Source organism: Larimichthys crocea, chromosome XI (genome assembly GCF_000972845.2).
Source record: "Larimichthys crocea isolate SSNF chromosome XI, L_crocea_2.0, whole genome shotgun sequence".
Classification (NCBI taxonomy): domain Eukaryota; kingdom Metazoa; phylum Chordata; class Actinopteri; family Sciaenidae; genus Larimichthys; species Larimichthys crocea.
The window spans coordinates 11,247,963-11,271,863 of NC_040021.1; the positions used below are offsets into that span (position 1 = coordinate 11,247,963).

At 41.2% G+C, this 23,901-nt stretch overlaps 1 protein-coding gene across 8 annotated transcripts in view; it reads right to left on the minus strand.

The window, feature by feature from the left end:
- Positions 1-4,221: 4,221 nt before the first annotated feature.
- esrrgb (estrogen-related receptor gamma b) overlaps positions 4,222-23,901 on the minus strand; it is an 89,801-nt gene continuing 70,121 nt past the window's right edge. For all 8 annotated transcript variants that reach the window (XM_027284485.1, XM_027284482.1, XM_027284481.1 and 5 more), the window contains 4 exons: positions 18,447-18,557; positions 17,932-18,093; positions 11,560-11,829; positions 4,222-9,023 (listed from right to left, as the gene is read on the minus strand). In XM_027284485.1, the coding sequence (XP_027140286.1) occupies positions 8,779-9,023; positions 11,560-11,829; positions 17,932-18,093; positions 18,447-18,557 (788 nt within the window). In that variant the 3' untranslated portion in view covers positions 4,222-8,778. The remainder of the gene's footprint in view (positions 9,024-11,559; positions 11,830-17,931; positions 18,094-18,446; positions 18,558-23,901) is intronic.

Here is a 23,901-nt window from a genome sequence, read left to right on the forward strand (position 1 = left end):
TGGGCTTCTTTTCCCAGCGTCTTTCCCTTTGTCTTTTTTGTTGTGATCCTCCTGGGTCCGGAGCACAGCGGTGATGCTGTGAACTGATATGCAATTATTTAAAGCAGCTCATAAAACACAAACTTCCAAGTCAACTGACGGAGCAACAAACGGATGCGTCTTTGCAAAGTCAGTGACTGAACTGGATTTATGTAGAATTTAAGTTATCCTGTTTGAGGCGAAGGCAAAACCCACCATGGTCAAATCAATAGCACTGCCTGCCACCATGTTTTAACATCTCAAAGTTAATATCAAGCAGACCTCCATTTAACATAAGGCCCAGAAGAGACAGAAAACAGACTGACACCACCACTGCTTTCCAATCCCCAGAACCCCTGTTCCCATACCCACACATGCCCTCAATTACCCTATGAGCACCACATGTGCAACATCATTAATAAGATCCACTAATAATGGTGGCGGGCTCCATTGGCCGTGAGTGAGATTTGACTAATTACTGTAATTGTATTGGAGTCATGCTCATTAAATATGAAAATTGTGTTCTGTGAAATGAATGGGGTTTCATGATCACTCTTGTATGGACAGGCAAGAAATAAATTAGAGAACAGTTTCTCATTGCACAATTAACTACAGCACACACAGCTACCTGCCACACCCTGCAGTCTGGTAATAAAATGTGCGTGCGTGTGTGTGTGTGTGTGTTGTTTGCCAGTTTGCCATTACTTGTTGCTTATGATTTTATTTACACACACTGTACGCATCACCTGCTTGGCCATGAAACGTGGAAATGTTAATATATTATATTGCACAGAGCAGATAATTGCAATTGTAATTATTTTTTCAGTATTTTTTCATATGATTTCATATTATATGTGTATCTTATGTCAAGTGTTTTCCCCTTTTCCAGTATGGTCGTCGGTATGAATGAACATAAGACACACAAAACATCTTTTTATTACTATTTTGAAAACCTAGAAATGCTTAATCTTTTTTTTTAATGCCTGTGCAACCATGTGGTGTGACCACTGTCATATTTGAAGTAAAACAACCCTGTTTGCAAGCAAGCAACTGTTAATTCACACCCCTAAAATCCATGTTATATCAGGCACTCATGACATTTCTTACTATAAGCTATTAGCGACGAACAACTTCCAATCCAAACACAGCAGTCTCCTCCCTTCAACAAGATGTGCCTGTGACTCTTTACTGTAACTTTTGTTCATACTTCTTTCTATCATCTCTGGGGATTTAAGCAGCTGTCAGGACTCCATAGCCTAGACGACAGCGTCTGGGAGTGGCTACGTCCCCAAGGAGCAGAGCATCTTTTTTCCCCCCACTACTCTTGTTTCTGCATGCTCAAGTTGTTTGAGAAATCTTGCAATGCAAATGTGGTACTTACCTTTTACCGCCCAGTAACAAAACTGTGTCACACTTGGAGCCTTCTGTGAAAGCCCTGATTTTGTCTGAGGAGATATAGAGGTGAGGAGAGGCAGGTAAACAAAGCATAATGTGGAGGTCAAATGCTAATGAGTGCTCCATTTGTTACGTCTGGCTCTCTCCAAAGGCAAAGTAACAATGCCAGAGGTACCCAGACATAATAAATCATCCAAATAAATAATAAACTTTAAGGATTCAGAGAAGACTTCATATTCATTGTGTCACCTCAAATGGATTTGCAGACAAGTCCTGATTTCTCTCATGTGGCCTTATTTCAATTGTCCCATTTTAAACTGTGAGCTTGAGACAGCAAGATGCTTGCAAGTCCATTTTCAGGCCTAAAACGCTCTCATATAATTTCCATCTGCTCACTGGTTAATAGGGTAAGACCAGAGAGAACCCCACTATGAACTGTAATATAACTTGCTTTAGTTGAGATACATAACGCTGCGAGACTTGAACAGATGCAATGCCATGCGGGGTTTGCAGCTGTTGCGAGGCCTTAGAAAACCCACAGCTGTCCCCTCTCTGTCTGAGTCCCCAAGTAAAAGGAGAGACTGAAAGACGGACGTGACTGATGAGGCGACGAAACATGCAAAGAGGCAGGTGGATGAGGAGTAACACAGGTAATAGAGTGCAGCATTTCAATGCATATCTGACCCTTTTGTTTCCTCACTCCATGCACTCTCTGCACACCAGAGGCACCGTCGCTCAGTCACTGTGGCTACCTATAGATGGCGCTCAATTCATTTTGAAAACACACTGGCCTTTCTCGGGGGCTGTCCATCACAAAGTGCCACAGACTGCATGGTGGTGGGGATGAGCTGCGGAGAAAGGCACCCTTACCTGTCCTTGAGCCAGGCGACAGAGGAAAAAAAAAAAAAGAGTAGATTCAGCATGTATGTACGCTGTAGCCGGGAGCCATAAATCATGACCTTCTTCAATTTACACAGGGAGCATATTGATGGTTTCCTATCTCCTTCACTCACTTTCACCTAGTTACATTGTCTAAGACAACACCACTCTGGGTAACCATGACTGACACTTTACAGCCTATTCTCAGTGGACTATCACCTCAGCCGCTGAATAATCCTCACATGAGTCAAAGGAAGGAGTGTGAGCGTACGGCAGCGGAGCTAAAGCCGATGGTGACAGTACAAGGTTGTACTAACAGTGCGATCATAGATTTTCTGAAAGAGGTAGGCAACAAGGTTGGCTGATTAACAGACCGCAGTGTGACAGTGTCAATGCCCCTTCTTTAGCACAGACAGGCCTGACGACTAGTGACGATTTAAGGAGAATAAAACATGGTTTACAAGATGGAAAGTCACTCTGAGGACAGTGGGCCATGCCCTAATTCCTTTCTAAGACTGAAAACAGAGAGAAAAAAACAGACTCACAATGCTACGAGAGAAGAGCTGCAATGATGAGAAGTTCATGAGACAAGTGTTTTCTTCTGTTTCTGACCTTCTTTTACTTTCCTTGCAGTTTATTTCTCAGCAGTGTCACTGAATAACAACTCTACATACTGGTAATGCTGACATACTGTGCAGAACAACCCACAAGTTAATACACAGTTGCTATTTCCAGCAATAATGTGGAGTGGCGGGCATAGCCGTGCCAAGAGAATAAATAAAAAATGAAAAAGTGACAAGCCCATTTATATGTTTAATTCAATCTTCTGTTGAGAGATCTTTTCGCTGGACATCATAGTTGATTTTGTTTAGGGGAATGGTTTGTGGCAGGCTGATTAAACACAGACTTACTCCCCCAACCCCCCATACTGGCTGAAGTTGAAAGCCCAGTAAATGAAATGACTTCCACAGGATTGCACCACAAAGGAAGGGAGTGTGTCAGATGTGCATTCAGCCAGTGTTGTAGCCAACACAAGGTCAAACGGGACATTGTGTAGACAGCTAACCAACTGACAGTCGGAGCAGGAGGATGCCGTTACACCCCCAAGGCACCGTCAACGTACAAGTGCACATAGACACACGCATGCATACATACATGATTGGTCATGCTAGGCACCATTTGACTGTACATTTCTCACCCTGAGATCAGCACGAGGCTCTACTTCAAAACTGGATATAGAAGCCTCACAATGTCGACGATATTATTATGTTGATATCTGCTGAATAAAAACTATTCAGCAAATTTTTTTATATGACATTAATAGTTAAAGATAACAGCACATCACAAAAAATAATTTAAATGTCACTTTATGTTAAATGCTAAAGAAACTAACAGCCAGCCTTGCTTTGGAGAGACTTACTCTCAACAACAAACCATTGCCTATTTTATAATAATGTGTGTGCATTTAACAGCAAATTAAATTTTCAAATTTACATATTACATTTACGGTAGGTAATTGTTAATATGATTATATGTCATATTGTGTAGTCTTGTGTCATCATCTTGCAATTTTATCTTCTTGTTAAAAGCATGAGCCGTCTTATTCTGTTTCTTCAAGCGTGTATCAAAGTGGTGCTTAAAAACCTTTACAAACCTAAAGGATACTGTTTTATTGTTATTATTACACAGTACATTAGTTTATGACTTTATAGGTTTCAAATCATTTTACCAAAACACTGCAGTTGAAAATTTGCCACCTAGCTAACACTGTAACATTTACAGAAATGTTGATTCATGTTTGTTGTCCTCCTCATCAATAAATAAATGAAAATTGAGGCAATAATCAATAAATACATGCATCCAAAAATCGATGCAGATGATGCATAAAAATAGAAAAAAAAACCCACATCCTGCCGTCTTGTTGCTGGTTCTTCCTTTATCATGCGATTACATGACAACATTTAGATCACAAACGGTCTTCCTCTGGTCTGAGGGTTGTGGTCAGGATAGGATGAAGACCACATGGATCAAAACATTGTCACGTTCATGTAGAATAAACCGGACAGCAGTATGTGGGTGTCTCCTGCCATCAATAAAGGACAATGTAAAGCTGACGTAAATATGGTACAGAATGTGTTTGCGTCTTGGTTCCTTCCCATGTTTGTTGACTTGAAGATAAAGAAATAATTTGCAGAGAAGTACATAAACCATGTGATTTTATTGTCACTGTACATTCAGTGCACCGTTAGATCTGACTCACTCCAAAAAAAAAAAAAAAGCATATATTTACACATGGGTACATTATAGGCATGAACACAACAAACAAAACACAAGAAAATGTCACACAATAACTGTCCAGTGAAACCCAGCTGTGGTTGACCAACATTTTCACATTTTTTCCCACCAGGACTTTGAACGTGTGTGTGTGTGTGTGTGTGTGTGTGTGTGTGTGTGTGTGTGTGTGTGTGTGTGTGTGTGTGTGTGCATAGTTACCCTGTCCATTTTTTCCAAGCATAGGGTAAGTTTATAATTAAAATGAACCAAATCTCCCTTTTAACTTGATTCATATATCACAATTGCTAACATATTGCTTTTGAGGGGAGTAAACCTCTTGGGTAATCACATGTCTACGGTACATACACCAAGCAGGGTCCTTTATACACCGTGGACCAGAACGGCCAGGGAGGTTCCTCCATGTTTTATGTAAATCTCGTCATCTCAGAGTGCATGGAGATAAGATAAGTCCGCAAATGGAACAGCGAATAAGCAGCTTTCTCCTCCGAGGAATGTGCTCCCCAATTGCAGTAGGTTCATCTACATTTTTTTTAATACCCAGTCAGTGATGTCACTTTATTTCTGTGCCACTGATTCCCAGGAGGAACCCATGGCCCGTTTCCAAACCCAGTGTAATTTTCAAAATATGAATTGAGGTATAGGGTCTAGACTACTTCACTCACTATACGTCCTGCTGTGCTGATAACCAAAATCGATGCGCAGTGAGAGACACAAAGACATGGAGAAAGAAAATAAGAGAACATCCCACCCTAGACCAAATATGAGGACTTATTCTCACTTGACTCGATACACTGATTCACAATAGATACAGCTATTCAGGTGGGTTGCTAGCATCATGAGAAATTCATTAAACGGGCAACTTAAACAAACGATCATAGTCATATCAATGCACAGCAGCTACAGTATAGTACGGTGAAATATGCACGATACATTTGCAGTGTACAGCACTGTACAGTATGTCCACATTGTAAACAAAGCACAACTAAATGTCATCTGATGCTCCACAACACAAGGAACATAGGTGGCCATATTTGCCTTGCATAGCCCAGTGATCGCTCTGTTATGAAACTATTACAGACGCCCATGAAATCGCCTTTGTAAAGATTTAGACAAACCCTCCCCACTGTCAACCGAAATAAAACGTCTCTAGTCCCCAAGGTAGAGCCAAAGCTGAAATTTAATTGCTCCATTTCTATTGAGAATTTCAGCTTGGGAGACAATTAGAATTAATTGGATGCAGTAGAACCGTTTTAGAACTCTGAAAATAAATTAAGCATTTTTCTTTTATTTTCTAATATTAATTTGAGAAGACAGGGAAAGTTGAGAAACAATTATCTGCTATCAATCTTCAAAGTGCACATGAGGTGGTACGTGAGATGGCCAGAGTTTGACTGTTTTGGCCAGAGCTGATGGAGCTTATTGAAAGACTCTTCAATAAAACCATTTTTATGATAATTTCATCTCTTAGTTATACCACAGAGCAAGACTTCACGCTGTGTCTCATATCGACAAAGGTGTTTAATCAATGCATGTATTGACTGAACAAAAAAAAGATAAAAGGTCTTCATTTTGTTCATCTGTTAGAACCACCATTGTAGGTTTTATAAATGGCAGAATTAGCGTTAATAATATATTGTAAATAAACAGCAGTCATGTTCACCGGCTGGCACAAAACGCAGTTGTGTTTCTTTTTAAAATATCTGAAGACTCTACCCTTTGGTTTGCTACTGTACAGAGAGGATACATCCTATTACTTCAACGGAGGATGGATTAGCTGGTTACACATTTAGGGAAGTGCATCGTGGGAATTGTATTCTCTACTGTATTGGGTTATAATTATCTATGCATTACATTACAGTGAATCAATAGCGTCTGTTCCTGTGGGGATCTGTTCAAGTGTAGAAACTGGCCTGTGTCTGTAGTTACTGGCCGCCTGGCTTCATGTTTTCTTCTCGTTTGGGCAGAAGCTAATGGCACTTGATACTTTAAAGACACTACTGCTTGAAAGTCTTCATAAGGGACAATATCTGTCTCACTAAAGTCCTAAGAGCGGCTGATTAACCTATTATTGTATTAGTTTGATCTATCGATAACATGTTGATAACTGTATCACATTATTCTGATTGCTTTCTTTGAATAATTTGGCAACTGGTTTACAATTGATAGATATTACGCTATAAAAGTCTACTATCACTTCTGGAATATACAGATTTGTTAACTTAGTTTGTGCACATCAGAGTGTCAGTGTCTGTAGAAATGTACACACAGTGCCAGTCTGAATGATTAGCACCTTTGTTAAAGATGAGCAGAGAAGATACAGAACTTCAGAGAGACGTAATCTGAGGTCTGATATGCTCCATCATTATCGTTGTTGAGTTCATCTCGGAAACACAAGTGTCAATATATTGTTGCACACTAATATTTTAACCTTTAAGTAATCTATTACAGTGTTATATTCAACAAGAGCTGCCGTTCAATTTTAACAATCAAGTAGACAAAGGGGCTCGAAATCCTCAGTTAAAAAAAAAAAAGGTGAATTGTTTTTATTTGAAACTTTCCACCTCAAAACTCAAAAGGGTAAAACATTATTTGTCAAGCGTCAGACATTGCAGTTATGTGTACTTGCATGTGAGAACATCTATTGGCTGTTTGTGTACACACAGTGGCCATTTTATTAGGCACAGGCGAGGTTTGGAAAAGTTGTTTCAAATGTGGTGTTTGTCATAAAAAGGGGAGATATTATGCCTAATATTTTACAATTAACAATTTTCCTTTTTAATGTGTTCAGGACGTATAAATATTCTGTGTTAATGCCCAGCGACAGCAGAGTCAACCTATAGTCCACACTGAGAACAAAATACAGGACCATGTGTTTAATGTTTAGATGCATGAGGCTAGCATACAGGCTTTGGTATCTCATATAAGCAAAAATGTGACCAATATAGTGACACTTGTTTGAGAATACAACCTAAACAAAAGGGGGTAAACACAAGAAAAAAAGCCAAACCTATACAATATAATGCAATCTAATACAGCACCGTCACAAACTATAGGCTCAAACATTACCATAGAGTTGAATCAGCACATATCTGACACAAACTCAACATTATAAACTTCACTCAGGTCGTATTTCCAGCAGGGCTATCAGGTTGCATTAAAAAGCAGATTGGATTGCATTAAATTGCATAGATGTCGCTGTTAGTGTGTCTTTTACCTGAATTTAAAAAAACAACAACAATAAAACAACCCTCTTTTAACACGTCGTACAGTTCAGTTTAAAAATTCTCAACACAGAATATAGCTTATCGTGTGTATTTTTCACAGTATGCTTAGTTGCCAATATTTGTGTATGACACTGAACACAGAGATGAGTGTGGAGGGGATTTAGTCACTAGAAGCAAAAAAACACTGACTGAGACTCGTACGCTACCCGACAGAGCTCGCTAGCACAATACCCATTATTGCCGCATTATTCGTAGATGATTAGTGCAAACTCTTTGTGAACTATGATCACTGGCCAGCCATTGTCCTTCTGTAAGCACCAAGTTGACTAAAACCGCCGAGTCGATGAAGCTACTACGAGGTAAATATATTACGAGGAAATGGAGAATCTTACACACCCATGGTCGGGCTTTCTTTGATGACGCATATAAGAATATGTCATAACAATTCTCCCCCTCCCGCCCCCCGCCCAGTGCAATTTCACACAATATACAGTACACATATTATATGTAGACCAGTTAGAGACTATTGCTTTAACAACTGAGATTAGAAAATATGAAAGAAAGAAACAAAAACACGTAATGTGGCTATGTAGCCGTACAGTTCTTCAGGACATTTATATTAACACACTTCCATTTTGAGATGAAAATAAGATAAGAAACAAATTCACAGAAGCTTCAGGTGATATAGAGCAATGGGTCTCTGGTTATAACAAGACCACAGTTGCCTGATTTCTGTACACAACATCTTTATATACATCATCATGATCCCATGTCAATCAGGTTGATATTCACCCTTTTTAAAACCATCTCACGTTAACGTTTATTACCATTTAAAAGTGTTAAAATGACTCAGTAGTCCAAGCTTCATCCTTTCACTGTCAATTGGCACACCACCTTCGTTTTAAATGGGCTGTCCCTCGCCTCCCATTGGGTGATGCAGCTGTCTGTCAAACATCTGGCCCAGGTGTCAAGCCTTGGCCTCCAGCATCTCGAGGAATAGTTTGTGCATGGGGACTTTGCCCTGCATTTTGATGCTGTAGAAGTGCTGAACGGCCTTGGTGGCGGTCTGGCGGAGCAGAGGCAGGGTCATTAGCAGCTTGCCTGCCCGCCGAGGGTCCTCCGGATGCTGGGAGCCCTCAAAGTCCTGCAGGGCCTCGTGGAGAGAATCCTGGAGCCTTTGGACGGCCTCGATATTCTCTATGTGCATGGAGTCTGGAGCATGGAAGGTTGGGGAAGGATGGAAGATGGAAAGAGAGAAAGAAGATTCATAAAGCTACACAATAAATGACAAATTATATCAAATGAAATGCTATTTTTTTCTCTTGATCTGCAGTATGACAAAAGATCCACAGCTGTAACAACTTGGTGTTTTGCAGCTTTAAATTCTGCAGCCTGTCTTTGCAAACATGCAATTTTGGAGAGAGGTTTTCTCTTGTTAGTGGTTAATGACGCTCCTTAAATAAATGCCTATGCGTGGCCAAGTCTCTAGGGAGAGAGAGGGAGAGGTACTGTAGGTCTGTATAAATATATGGTAGGACAGGAAAAAGATTCATTTCTTTTGGTATCACGCGACCACATACATCCCCCCTGCTAATGAATTCAGATGGCTGCATTACTAGGATATCGTTCAGCTGAATGATGGCGGCAGATGGCCTTCATTTCCATAAGAAAGAGCAGTTGCCCCCCTTATGTATAGGCTCTAAAATAAAACCAGTTGAGACTTATTAAAAACTGCTCTCTATGTGTAAGTCTACCAGTCAGAAAAAAAAAAATACAGGCTTGTCCTCCAAAGGACAAGCTGACAGACAGTGTTTTAATGGACAAGCAGCGGTTTACTTTCAGCCAATTTCACTGCACAGACTTACAGTGTCAGGTCTCATCTGTGGATGTATCATATCCACAATTCATTAACTGATAGATAAAACTGTGCACAACAAAATGTGGATTCAATTCAGCATTATAATTGAATCAAAACAATTCATCTCTGTATATCTAACGCGATAAGATGGACTCGCCTTGTCCTAAACTCGATGTATTACTGAAGCTAAACCAAACGTGGCTGCTGATTGAAGTGTGTGAGTGAATTAGATCGGCTCTGCTGTGTGTCATGAAAGTTGTGGAGTGAAGTAAGACCGTGTACAAACATGTAAATGAGGCAGAAAAAAGGAAAGTACAAGGCTAATTATGTTCCTAACTGACTGATTAAGTCTCTTTTACCAGTCGCCTTCTGTGTAAATTGCGTTTCTATCTTGGGAAATTAACTAGGCTATGTGGACCGCACATGTGTTCCAGCACTCTTCATTTGAAACCTTCATGTTAATACTGATCTGATCCTCGTTTGGCTGTGCGTGCATGTGTGTGTGTGAAGCACAGAGAGAGAGAGAGAGAGAGGAGGGGTGAGGCAAAGAAAGAATATGTTTTCGAATGTGTGTCAGTGTGTGTAAACGCACGGCGAGCGTTTTCGTGTGTGTGTGTGCATGTGTTGAAGGAGGTTAGGGGCGGAATGCAAAACTAACTTTGAAGAAACAATTTCCATGTAATCCGTCAGCAGCCTGGCGTCAATCCCGTCGATACTCCGCTAATTACAAAATCAATGGCCATGAATTTCCACAGCTGTCACACCCACAGGACCCCGTGGAGCCGAAGCTCTCCGAGACTGTGTTCAAACGAGCCGAAGCTGCCCTCTCGCCCTCCCTGAGCCTCCCTCTCAACCCCTGCCTCCCTCTCTCACACTTCTCCCTTACCTTTATACATCCCTGTCTTTCCATCACCTCTCCGAGACTGTGTTCAAACGAGCCGAAGCTGCCCTCTCGCCCTCCCTGAGCCTCCCTCTCAACCCCTGCCTCCCTCTCTCACACTTCTCCCTTACCTTTATACATCCCTGTCTTTCCATCACCGCCACCCCCCCACCACCACCACCTTTCCCTCCATCCCTCCCCTCCCATTTATCCTCCCTTCTCTCTCTCTCCCTCTCTCTCGCTCTCCGCTCTCCCGTGGAGAGTTTGTCATCAGAAGACTAAAGCTCTGGGCTCAGCATTTTTCATTTTTCAGTCAGGCAGGAGAAAAGACTCCTAACAGGCATTGATTAGTGGGGGGACAGGCCCGGCCTCATGAAAAGCAAACTGTCGATACGGGTGCAGCATCTTCACATTGGAACAAACGAGGCCCGTCGCTCCCCGACGCTCATTCCACTCCACTTAACACATTTTATTGACAGCCCCTGTTTTCCTAATGAAATGCTAAATATATCTCCCTCGGCTGTGGCGCGCTGGCAGCTACTGTTATGGAGATGGAGAGAATGAGAGCGCAATGTGACAGTCACTCACTCACACACACACACACACACACACACACGTGTGTGCACACAAATTAAAATATAGATGCACACACACACAGTCTCCCACGCAGGGAGTGTTTAAATTAAACAACCATGTGTCTGACCTTTTTGTCCCCTCTTATCAGGAATCCCTCATTGTGGAAGTGATCAGCTCAACAGATACAGACCAACCGCTTGACATTTTTTGTGTTTTATTCCTTTGTTTGCTTTAATTAAACGTCAACTATCTAGATTCATTTAAGATTTAACATAGAGATGTACCTTCCTGTTGAACTTGTGACACCTTTTGTGTGTGTTTGTAGAGCAAAATAAAGAGTTTTTGGCCAAATGACTGCAATTTTTCAGCAAAATCTGGAATTTTAAAGGAAGTTTTTTTGGTTTAAACAATGTCTGACTGGAAGTTAACTATACCTGAGTTGGCGAGGGCGATGGCTTTAAGCGTGACAAACTCCTCCTTCTCCATGCGCAGCTTCTTGTAGCGTCGCACCAGTGGCAGGATGGCAACATGCAGGTCCAGCAGGCCCGAGATCCTCGCCTGCTCCTCGTCCACCACGTAGTCCTCTGCGTACACGATCTCGTCCTCGCAGGGCAGCGAGCGAAACACGATGCTCAGCACCAGGATCTCCATCCAGGCGCTCTGCAGTAGACTCATCTGGTCCGCCAGCGAAAGAGTGGAAAAACCTGCAGAATAAAAAAAAATAAATGAAATGTAAGATTTTCTTTCCAGGTACCTCTTGGCACTCAAACTTTATATGCACATGACAAATCATGAGACCAACCCATTAACCTCACTGCACTGTAATTGGCCATCTCAAGTGCTCCATATGTTTTATGGGCTGTGTACTGTATATAACGCTGCATAATCCCCAGAGAAGTCCAACATGAAACAGAGGCCGATGGCAGTATGTGGTGGCTTAAGGGAAGAATATAAATCAGTCAAGTGTAGAGGCCTTTGAAACATGAGCCAGGCCTGCTTCAACCGTCAAGACAGTCAGTCTTTCTGCAGCCCAGTACTTAAGTGCACGAGGCACCGATTAGTAAAGACGAATCCACTCGGAAACTGAACGATCTCTTGCTCTTGTCATGGAGAAGAAGAAAGAAACAAACTGAATTCTTGATAAAAAAAAAAACAATTAAAAAAAAATCAATTCAGGATTTTAAAACTGATTTAATTAAACTGGCTGAAACGAAAACTGCCTCAGTCACTCCACCATTATTTCTGGTTTGTGTCAGCGTCTGTCAAAATATGAAGTTATCCATCAAAATTAAATGAGATGCCAAACTCTTACTCTAAAATAGCAGGATTCATTCCTTCATTCAGGTCAGTTTCTTTATATGAAGTTAATCCATTAAGTTGTTTGAATTATCAAGAGGCATTTTGCATTTACAATTAAGCAGTTAAAAGCCTGAACAGGTTAAACTTTATTATTAGCTTTATTTGAAACTATTTTTGCAGAATTTAGTGGATTCAAATCATAAAATTTGAAGATAATTATTGTCAGTTAAAGGAGTGATGTGTTGACATAAACAGCAGCTTTAGATTTAGAGAAATTATTGAGCGATAAAAGAGATGCTGCGTTCGCTTCATTTCTATCCATTGTAGAGTTAAGTGTGAAATACTATTTTGTGAGATTTAAAAAAAAGGTGGTTGTAATTTGACAAAAAAGCAAAAAGAATCAACCCAAACTATTTTTATTCACCAACACTTTCAACTGCATTTCATGGCCTGCAATTAGAGCCGGTTACCACACCAAGTTATGCTAATCATAAACACAATCATTGTAATTATCATTATCACTGAGTGACGTAATGCTTTTATAGTGGGAAAGACATATTCCTCGTGATAAACAGCTTCTTGATTCTTTTGTCTCGTCTTCAACCTTCTGAACTCGAGTTAGCAATTCATCCAAGATCTGGAGGTCGACCCTTCAACAGTCTTCTCCAACATTCACACACACACACACACACACCACATCAAACAGACGGACATCTGAAAGGACCTCAAGTGCCACAATACCTTTCACTACTCTGTAGTGAATAGGAAGGTGATTGGGGGTATTGACCAGGGCCTTGAACCCTCCAGTCTGCTTACTTAAATCTGAGGTTGTATGGATAGGGAATAGGGCTGGTTGACTTAAAAGGTGGTGAAGAGAAACGACGGGGAGAGAGAGAGAGAATGAGGGAGAGAGAAAAGAGTGCTGGGGGTGTCATTGATTAGTAGATTGTAATCAGTCCACCAAATGCGAAAGGGGGATCGATCCAAGCCTCAGATCTGACAAACAGACAGCTGATGGAGGACATCCGGTACACATTTAGTGGGGGGATGGAGGGACTGCGGGATCACTGAATGTAGATACTGTAGGCTGCATTAGCAACTCATGAATTCATCTCCAAAAGATACTTGTGCAAGATGCCATTAATCCTCTAAACTTTAATATTAAGGTTGAGACATTTATTTTGTTATATACTCTTCTTCTTTTTGCAATACTCTTTTTCTGTCACCCTCTTCAACTGTCTCCACCTTTTCATCATCATCCTTTTCTTTTCCCCATCCTCTGTTTTTTTATTCTTTCCACTCAATTTACTGAAGTGATGAAGTGACTTCCTGGATCCCTTGGGGTCGCCCCCGAACTTCAGGTGCGTCGCCCGGAGGTGGATGAGTTAAGTGTCGCTGCGGAGGGTGATTCCCACTGATGAAATATCAATATGTCACCCTAGTGATTTACTCTTGTTTGACCAAACATGACACAATATTGAGCAAACTGGGAAATGTCTATATCTGTCTCTGCAGTTTTTCCTTCCTTGTGATGACAAAAAGCAACAAGACTGAACTAAAAGAAAATGGATTATTACGTGCCTATTCTGTGCTGCAAAGGCAAAGAGCAGTAAAGGAGAAACTAAGTCATTTTATACATTTTAAGGCTGATTATAAGGAAATAATTGTCTTGATTGATCTTCAGTGAAGCCACGGTGACACCTTTCTATTAAACTAGTCTCTTTGAACTAGTTTGTCAAAATTAATATCTACAGTTTAATACATTTAAATGTGATTTACAGCCAACGTGAACGTAGTGTGAATTCACGAGAGTCAAAAGATGAGCTACGCTAGGCTAGTTACCTTCTAGACAAGCTAGTTAAAGATCTCTCCCCCCTCCATCGTAGCTACCACCATACTTAGTTATGTAGGATAACCAAATTACCAAAATAACGGTTCAAGTTCATCATTTTGCAATTTCAATTAAAAAGAAAGTACATTTAGCTTTAGCTAAAGGTAGTTGTTGCTACCTCACCAGCTATCGTATAGCTAGTGTGCTTTAGCTGTCAAGTTAGCCGTTTCTATATATATTGTATATGAATTACCTTCATATACAACTAAGTCACAGTAGCAACACATTTTAAAGATATGCAATGAAGCATGGATTACATTAACTTACTACAAACAATACTAAACATTGTTAATTTACATGCCAGATAATGTAAAAAATAATAATAATTTTCACTGCCAACAAGATCTAAATCTTTTTAAATAACTTATTGTTGTTGTTATTAGGCATTTGGGTATAGTAAGGAGAAGATAATTGTCTTGGCATGAAGTATGTTTACTTTATTAACATTTAAATGAATGATCTTTCCCTAACCTTAAAGTGGTTTTGTTGCTGAAACCAAACCACATACGGATGCAAACCCTGGTGTCTGGTGTCAAAGTCCATTTCATCTTTGAATATGAAATGAAAATCTTATTACTACGACTGTAAATCCGCAAGTAACACCCCATGATGTTATCAGTCATGCTGAACAACTGTACGATATAATTTTACATTATACCACGTGTCAATTTGTGTACCCAATCCTCAGCACACTGTGGGATGTCAGTGATTGTTTTCAGAAAAGAGAAAAGCACTCACACACTGCAGCAGTACAGTACAGGTACAGATCAGATAAGTAATTGAATCCCTATTCAGTACAATGAAGAAACTGAGTGGTTGGCAGTGAGGCTTGAAGCTGTCATTGAGAGCTAGGTCTAAAACAGACAGCAGTTCACTCTCTATTCATTTAGTATCATTACAGGCCTCCTAAGAGCCCTAATGGGCCTAATAAAAAGACAGAGGTAATAATGAGACTAGAGGGCCCTATATGAGCAGGAGGAGTAGGAGGGGGAGAGCCAGGGGAACAAGAGAACGAGGAAGCCAGCGAGTATGCATGAAAGATATGATGGTAGAGACAGTCTGGGTGAGGAAAGAGAGGAAAGAGGAAGAAAGCGCTGAACTGAGTGGACATTAAATACGAGAGGGCGCTCGATGCCGTTGGCTGGAATATAAATCTACACATGTTGTGTACACTTACATGTCTGATGTGTGTGTGTGTGTGTTAACAGCTGCACAAATTAGCGCCCACCTCCCTGACGCCTTGCCAACCATGCTATGATTCTGTTTCCACTTTCATGACAGTGTGTATCATTCAATCAGGCTGCCCAATGACCAGTCACAGCACAGGAAAAACCACGTCTACCAATGGTGTTGTTCACGATAGGAAAATGTGTTTTCAAGCTTTTAATTTATATTTAATGCAAATATTTTCTTCCATATATGAAGAGAAAAGTAAACTTAAAAGTAAACGTCCTGAGTCACCACAAATATTTAAGCGTTCAAAGTGACAACATGTAACAGAAAACCTATTCAGCGTTTGCATTTTTCCACCCAGGTCTCCACATATGGATGTTGAAGGACTTTTACATTAATGGAGCGATCTGCAGTAATGACTCTTATTACCTCATCGTTAAGGCCATTTGCTCAGTGGGCTATGAGTGTAATGGTGGGAGTGGACTGTTAAACTGTAGGGACCCCTTTTGTCTTAATCGTTACTTGGTGACACCCTGACCTGGTGGCCCCGGGTAAAATGTCCCCAGAGTGTCACATGCCCCCATAATAACTCTGTCAGGTCTGGATTTAGATCTTTGTAGCATTCAAGATCAATAGTTATACATGGAAAATGTACCAGAGATTGAGGTCCAAAAATATGACTGTATGTAAATTTCTTGAATTAATTTCTGCACCCCTGTAGCTATGATTAAATTGAAGAAATTAGATTGCAGAAACCCCGTTTGGCCTCATTTTTACTGTCTGAAAAACATCAGGTGAGTGATCCTCCATTTGTAACTGTTAAAGCATCTTCCCGGTGCAGCACCCTTGCCTTCAAAGCCAAATCTCCAAATCAGACCATACAGCTCGCCTGTGTCTTTAAAAAGTCAATCCTCTCAGGTTTCCAGGGCAAGTTTGGGATCAACACACTTTCAACCACCCCAAATTACATAAAGCTGATGACAAATCAGTGTTTGGGGCTGAATACTGGACAGAGCAGAGAGGTAAGCAGCTGGTTAGTGTGTCTGCTGGGAAATGATTGAATAATTCCACAGGTAGGTTAAAAATCTCCAGTTGCTGGACTCCAAGTGCAAGCTACCGCTAAGAAGATCATGGGATTTGATATTGAGTTTACTTGTCTCAAAAGAACTGGACAACAGGAACAAATATTTACTAAAAATTCTCATGTCAGCAAGCAAAAAGGCATTAATTAGACGCTTGCTACTTAAGAGAACCTCACACCTTGAGCCAATGGAAAGGCATTATAAATAGCATACACAGCATGGAACGCTTAACGTTTAGTTTACGCTTACAGACGGAAAGGGGAAACGAATACTGGGCTAAATGAGATAAAGAGTTTGACAGGTGATATTGCATTAAACAGTTGTGAATGTGAATGACGGTGTATCATCCTGTGACAAACAGGTAGTTTTTAAAAGCAAAAACGTTGACCAAAGAATGTGAGGATGAGCTGCTTTTCTCTGTTTTGTAGTCATTGTAAATCAAATATCTTATCTGTGGTTATATATATTCAGGTTTTGCACAATTGATAAAAAAAAAAAGTATGGATTAAGATGGATAAGATTGTGCTCTGAGAAGTTGTGAAGGGCGTTTAATAGTTTAATTGAGGAAATAACTGTCAGTCAATCGATTAGAAAATGCTGAATCGAGCTGAAATAGCTGTATACTTGACTGGCTCAATGAGATGCATCTACTGTGAGATAAACCTGTGCTGTCTTTAAACAACATGCATCTGTTTCAACTGATAGAAACAGAGAACATTTGCATAACAAGTCTTATTTAAGAATTCGTCAACAAGGACTGCGGAGAATCCATCAGTATTTTCCCAAATAAATCAATTTCACAATAGGCCCTGTGTAGTCTCCTTAAGTAAGTAAGAGGATTGCTTTCTTTAAGTCTGGGATTGAAATGGAATACATTGACATGGGGGCGGATCCCACCCACCCTCCCCCTGACTCTCCCACCCTACCCAGTCAAATCAAAGGTTTCAGCTGCTCTTTATTGATTAGATTTTAGAATATGGGACTAGCTTCTCCCTTAGGTGCAGATGAGTAGCAGATGTTAATTATCCTGTGTGTGCATAAATGTGTGTGTGTGTGTGTGTGTGTGTGAGGGTGTTTGTGTGTGTGCAACAGTGAGTGAACTACTTCAGTAATCTCATACTGTATTCATCTCAGCAGATTAAAGGAGAAATGTGGGTTTACAACACAAGACCTGTGAATCTGCATTTTACAAATCCAGTTACTAAAACCAACCCTGGTTAGATAATCTTTCTATTTGTTAGTAGTAATATTATTTATTAAATGCTCATTATTGTTGAAATGTCAAATGAATAAATAAACATATTCCAAAAGTCGTATTCCAAAAAATTAATTAATTCATCAGCAGCCGTGTGTCTCTCTACCTGGGATATGTTTTGCCCAGCCAATGATGACCACCAGTTCGCGGTCGGCCAAGTCACACAGCGTGGTCAGGGCCTTGATGTCTCCATCGGGCATGGTGGGGTCAGGCATGGCATAGATCTTCTCTGGCTCCACCACCAACAGATGGGAAACGATCTTTGTCACTAAAGGGAGGGAAGTACGGAGGCAGAGAGAGAAGAGAGAGAAATGTGTGAGATTAATAGCTGACAGCAGATTTAAAAAAAAGAAGAAGAAAATAACAAAAACAAATAAATTATGAAATAAAACATGTGAAAAATGTTCATTTTTAGCACGTGATAATATAATACAAAGTCAATAAAAGCTGGCAGACAGACCTGGTGATAGCATAACTGAACATGGCAGAAATTTACAACATTCCTCAGATATTTTAAATGAATGCACTTCTAATTGCAATAAATAAGTCACAATATTTCTATAAATGTTACAAATTACTGTTTTGATATACGAGATAGAAAAACCAAACTATGTGACTCACATGGCTTTTTGGCTGGAGGGGGGATGGTGAGGCCGAGATAGGCGCTGTTCTCTGCGTCCAGCCTCCGTTTGTACTTCTGTCTCCCCCCTCTCACCCGGTCCAGACGTACACCTGCAAAAAAAAAATATATATAAAAATATATAACGTACAGGTATAAATGGCAGCTAAACTAAATGCACTTTGAAAACAATTTAGAAGAATAAAATAAAGTAAAACTAATCTGAGCAAAGAGCTCCCATTTAACTGCATGTTCTGTTCGCTGGTTCATTTTTCCCCCTTTATCAATTAAATCTGACATCATTAGATTTAGTGCCACTTTTATGTAATTGCATCTACTTATATAGCTACAACTACTTCTAATGATAACAGCCTTTTTGTGTATATTTTGCTGAGTCATAAATCATTCTCAAGGACTTTAACGTTTTTATTATTTTTAAATTCATTATGACATACTCTGTACAATCAAAACAAAGAAGTATTTCTTCAGTAGCTTTTTTCTGAACTTGTATATAAAGCAAATCAATAAAGACTTTAGAATAATGTAGTAATTTATTCCTGTGTTAGTAACTGCATATGCAAATATTTTATAATTAGGACTACTGAGTTGTATTTTTTTCTTTATTTTCTGACCTTTTAACTGAAGAGGGATTGTTCAATACCGCCTTGTTACAGATGTAAGCGTGTAAGTATCTAGTTAGTATACAAACGGACGTATCTGGGATTATCTTGGAAGCCATCTCAGAGGACATCAGATGCACCTTATTTGCTGGATTTACACTCGTGTATTAAACGTTGTTTGAGCATCGAGGCAGAGCAAACAGATTTTTACATGGTCAAGTGGAATTGAGTCGTGTGAGATTTCCCAGTGACTCATATAAATTCCTTTGATTCCCCTGGAAACAAAGGAATCCGATTAGGATGGTCTTTCAATTTCCTGACACCGACTATCCACTAACCTAATTACCCACCGTGCCCAGAGGGAGCTCATTCTTCCCAGCAAACACAGTGAGATCATTTTATGCCTGGCAGATTGAAGCTAAATCGAGAGCCCCTCTCCTAACACAGCTTTCCATTTGTACGCCTTAAAGTAATCAATAAGCCTTGCAAATAGACTTCTTGTTCTTTGAACACATGTGGATGCAGTTTTAATTAGTCAGTTAGGCAGCTAGGAAACTGGGTTTGCGATATATAGAGCTTTAGTTGTTGTTCTTACCATTACTCTTGGTTAAGGTAAATTTAAAATTATAAATTGTGCTTCAGGAAAGTGTGTGCATGTACTCCAGATATTAAATCAATTCAATAGCTTCTCTCTATCTAATGACACACATGGGCCTAATAGAGAGATATGCAGTTAGTAAAGGCTTAGGGAGTAATACAAAAACATATTAAGCAGGTGTATATGCTAAATTCACTGCACCATAGACTTGTCAGACGGGCGAATTGTTGCTGGCTTTGTCCCTGACATCTACCACCTTCCTCTCACACACACAAACACACACACACACACACAGTTTTCCCTGCTGTGGGCTGCAGGGTCATGTGGCTGCAACAAGCGACAAGTGACCAAACAGCCGGAGTTAGAATTCCAAGATCCGCGGGGGCTGTTTGAACTGGAACATCCAACTGGCCCATAATTAATAGACGCTGACAAGAATTAAGAGCTCAGCGCTAACCAGTTTCAGTTTACAGCTTAGCGGCGCTGCAAACGACAGAGACCCAAAGCAGGAGGGCAGAGAGAATGACAGAAAGAAGAAGGGAAAAAAAGACTGAATAATGTTGAGGAAGGGGAGGGTTGGGGAATAAGATAGAACAAGCTGCTGCTTTTTGGCTGAATGTATCAGTTTCTGCAAGATCTCTGTTTTTTTTTTCTTTTCTCTCACTTTTCCTTCTGTCTGTCTCTTTTTCTCTCGCTTTCAGCATCGGGTGTACATCTCCTCCCTGACAGCCCTGCCTGTCCCAGCCAGCGCCTGATCCGACCAGTGCGGGATTATCTCCTCCCCATGTGATACGGCACAGTACTGAGAATCTGACCACAACAAGACAGCTGGATGAGGCCCCTTGCAGAGGGGGCTGTGGAGGGGCGGAGGGGCGGTTTGTGTCATCGTCAGCGCCGCATTCCACACCTCAGGCCCAAAAACCACAGCAGCCTCTATGCTTCAAGACAATCGGGTTCGGCTTGGGTCTCGGAAGCGAGAGAGCCTGTGACATGGGGGCCAGGCGGGTGCACGGATCATCTTAAAAGCATCCAGATCCGTTTTTTATGGTTGCTGGCTCTTCATAAAGTGTGGCAGCCAAAATATGGATGTAGGGGGTGAGGTGGGGTTATGGGGTAAGAGAGCATGGGGAATGGGTGATGGTAGAAGTGTGTGTGCTGAATGTTCTGTAAGATCATATATACAGTACAGTATAGTATGCTCATAACTTAGTGTAGACCATGAAAGAGGCGGCCTGAGACACAGAGATACAGTTGACAGTTCATCCTAGCTCTGTCTGTGTGTGTGTGTGTGTACATGTGTGTGTGTGTACATGTGTGTGGAAAGACGATGAGGCATGTTTGCATAGGAGCAATCTTTACGGCCACCTGACCCCGGCTTCCCTTTCACATTCAATATCTTTATTGACTTGTGCAACCTTAAAGCGCATTCCTGATTGAAGCGGCCGTGATTCCCTTTATGTGGCGGCCTCTGTGTGTTCGTGTCATGTGGATTTATTTTGTTCTTTTATGTGTTTATTATTTACTCAGATGCTTATTCACTTAAACAAAGTAGTTGCCAAACCTCCACATAAAAAATCTTCTGGTGGGAAGATAATGAATCCTTTATTTTTTAAATCTTTTTGTTGGTTAAAGATGGTGAAATAAATACAATCCTATATTGTAATCCTATAAAACATCTACCAGATGTTAAATTATGGCATGTAACTCCTCAACATTGTTAAAACCCTCAAATTTTCATACAAATCAGCATCCTCAATGGCTACGTGCCCGCACACTGAATAAACAAAACTAGAAAAATGCAGAACAAATCAAACATTAATTAAGTGGAAAAAATAGTGCGCAATAAAAACTCCCCCAAGAACAAAAACTAGTCCAGATAATAAAACAAAAATAGAGATTTATTCAATCTATGCTACGGAGAACTGATTTCATCACACAAGTGCATGTGTCTCATACAATGTGTATCAAGATTGTGCGCCACTATATGACCGTGTGCATGTGTGTGTGCGTACGTGTATCTCACGCAACTATTTTCAGCCCCTCACCTGTCAGAGGCGCTTCTTTCTAAAGAATGTGTCAGAATTGGCTGGCTGGCTAACGCTGCCAAAGGGAGATTAGGAGCTCCCTATTTTAGCTGGGAAAAATCAGAGGGATGCAGCGTGCGGCCCCCCCCCTCCTACACAGTCGCTCACCCTTTACAAGGCACAGGGACCTTGTCCTTCTAGAGCTACTTCTGAGGGCTGAGTCTGCAAGCGTGCAAAGAGCTAAAGGCATCGGACAGCTTTTGTTTGATGGTACAGTCTGGGTGGGCTGCGGAGAGAGAGATGGAGGGTAAAGGAAAATTGTTACGGGACAACAGGAGGAAGGGGGGGGGGGCATATCAGGATGGCGTCCCACCTGCTCTAACCCCCCGATGGGCTGACAAGACAAAACCGGAGTTGTTCTCCCATAACCGTGCACGCTGGCATCGCTCTCTTTATCATGTTTTACACTTTTCATAAATCTGAGCCGGCGTGTCCACAAGGGGTATTACTGTGAATTACTGAGCCACACTGACCACAAATGTGCCTGTAATCGAAAACATCTGCGCGGCTGGAGACGACCCAGGTCGATTCAGGATCCCTGGTGTATTAGCGCAGCGGGCGTTTGGTTTGTGGTGTTCGCACAGAGGCAAAGACATAAAGGGGAAAAGGGTGCCACCAGGGGACATGTACCTCAAGGTCCGATTCCATGTCACTTGTCAGGGGTGATATACATTTGGCATGCGTGTACATGAATGTGTATGTACGCTGTGTGAGTCGAGTGTGTGCGTATCGGAGGGTTGTAAAGAGGTCAGCGCTTCGCTAAATCCCCTTCTTCAGAGGAACACGTGTTAGCCTCCGTGTCTGATCTATCACCTGCCAGACAGTGAGGACAGGCCAACGCAGAGCCTCTGGGTGGGCGCTGACTCTCAGCTGCAGTCTGCCAGCTGTATCTGACACCCTAAAAAGCAAACAAGGCCTCATACATGTGCTGTTAGATAGACATGTTGGTGCTACAAGTGAAAAGCAAGAGGCAAGGGGTCAGAGGGCAGCCTGTATTTACAGTTAAGTGGACACACGGGCAAAACTGAGTCTGGCTTTGTAGACGTATGCTGCTCAAATGTATCGGCTAAGACTTTAAAGGCACCCATACAGTATAGACTTTTGCTATATCTTTATTTTGATGATGTAATCTTAGTGTATAGATTGGTTTCTGATCTAAGCCTATTGATTGGAAAGGGACCTGACAGTCTGTGATATTGGATATGGCTTTACTAATCTTTTGTGTATGTGGCCGGAGGAAAATAAGGCTGTAATGTTATCCCGGTAGCCACGTTCGCTCAGGAAAGACTGCTGATCCCTATCTGTGGTCGGGCGAGGGCGAGACAGCGGTGTAGGTTGCCAAAATAGTCTGGCAGCTTGTATTCATCCACCACATTTACAGCGGGTCTCAGAAAATCCCCACAAGCAAAGAATACACCACAGAAACACAGAGCTAAACGCTAAAAAAAACGGCGAGCGTTGACTTCCAAAAAAGCAAAAGCTTGAAGTGGCTTTTCATTGAAATGGTTAAAATGTCAGAGACTCAGCAGGGGTTGAACGCCGCCGTTTTAACGGGACATACTTTTTAAAACATGCTAATTTGCCAACACGATGACGCGATTACTCGATCAAAGATGAGCGCAGATTATCTTACGGCGCTACAACTACAAAAAAAACCTCAAAATAAATCTTCCATCGTCAGCAGAAAATAACAAGAGCGACTCGAATCACAGTCACAAAAAAAAAAAAAATGCTAATTCAGTCCAGAAAATTCTTGCATCATTTAACACCATACAGTAATGCTATGGGGATATTAACGCTGCTATTAGCTGCGGGCACTGAGTCCTGGCAGTAGTGACTGACACCATACCTTCCGCGAGTTGTAATTACGTGAGAGTTTTTCCATTGGACCCGTGACCTTTTATCAGCCTCAGCTGGACATTTAAGGGGTCACTGAGCGAGGCTGGTTTCCTCAAACAGCCGTCTGCTGCTACCTTCCCACCAAGCTCATCCAAACACTCGGCTGTGGCAAAGCAGAGAAGCCGGATCTGCCTGTCATCTACACTATCTTATCCGTGAGTCTGTTTGATTTTCCTCGAAGATACAAGACATAAAATCCATTTCTTGTTTCTCACATCCAAACTCTTGAGGAGGGATGGACTTCACACTCATGCAA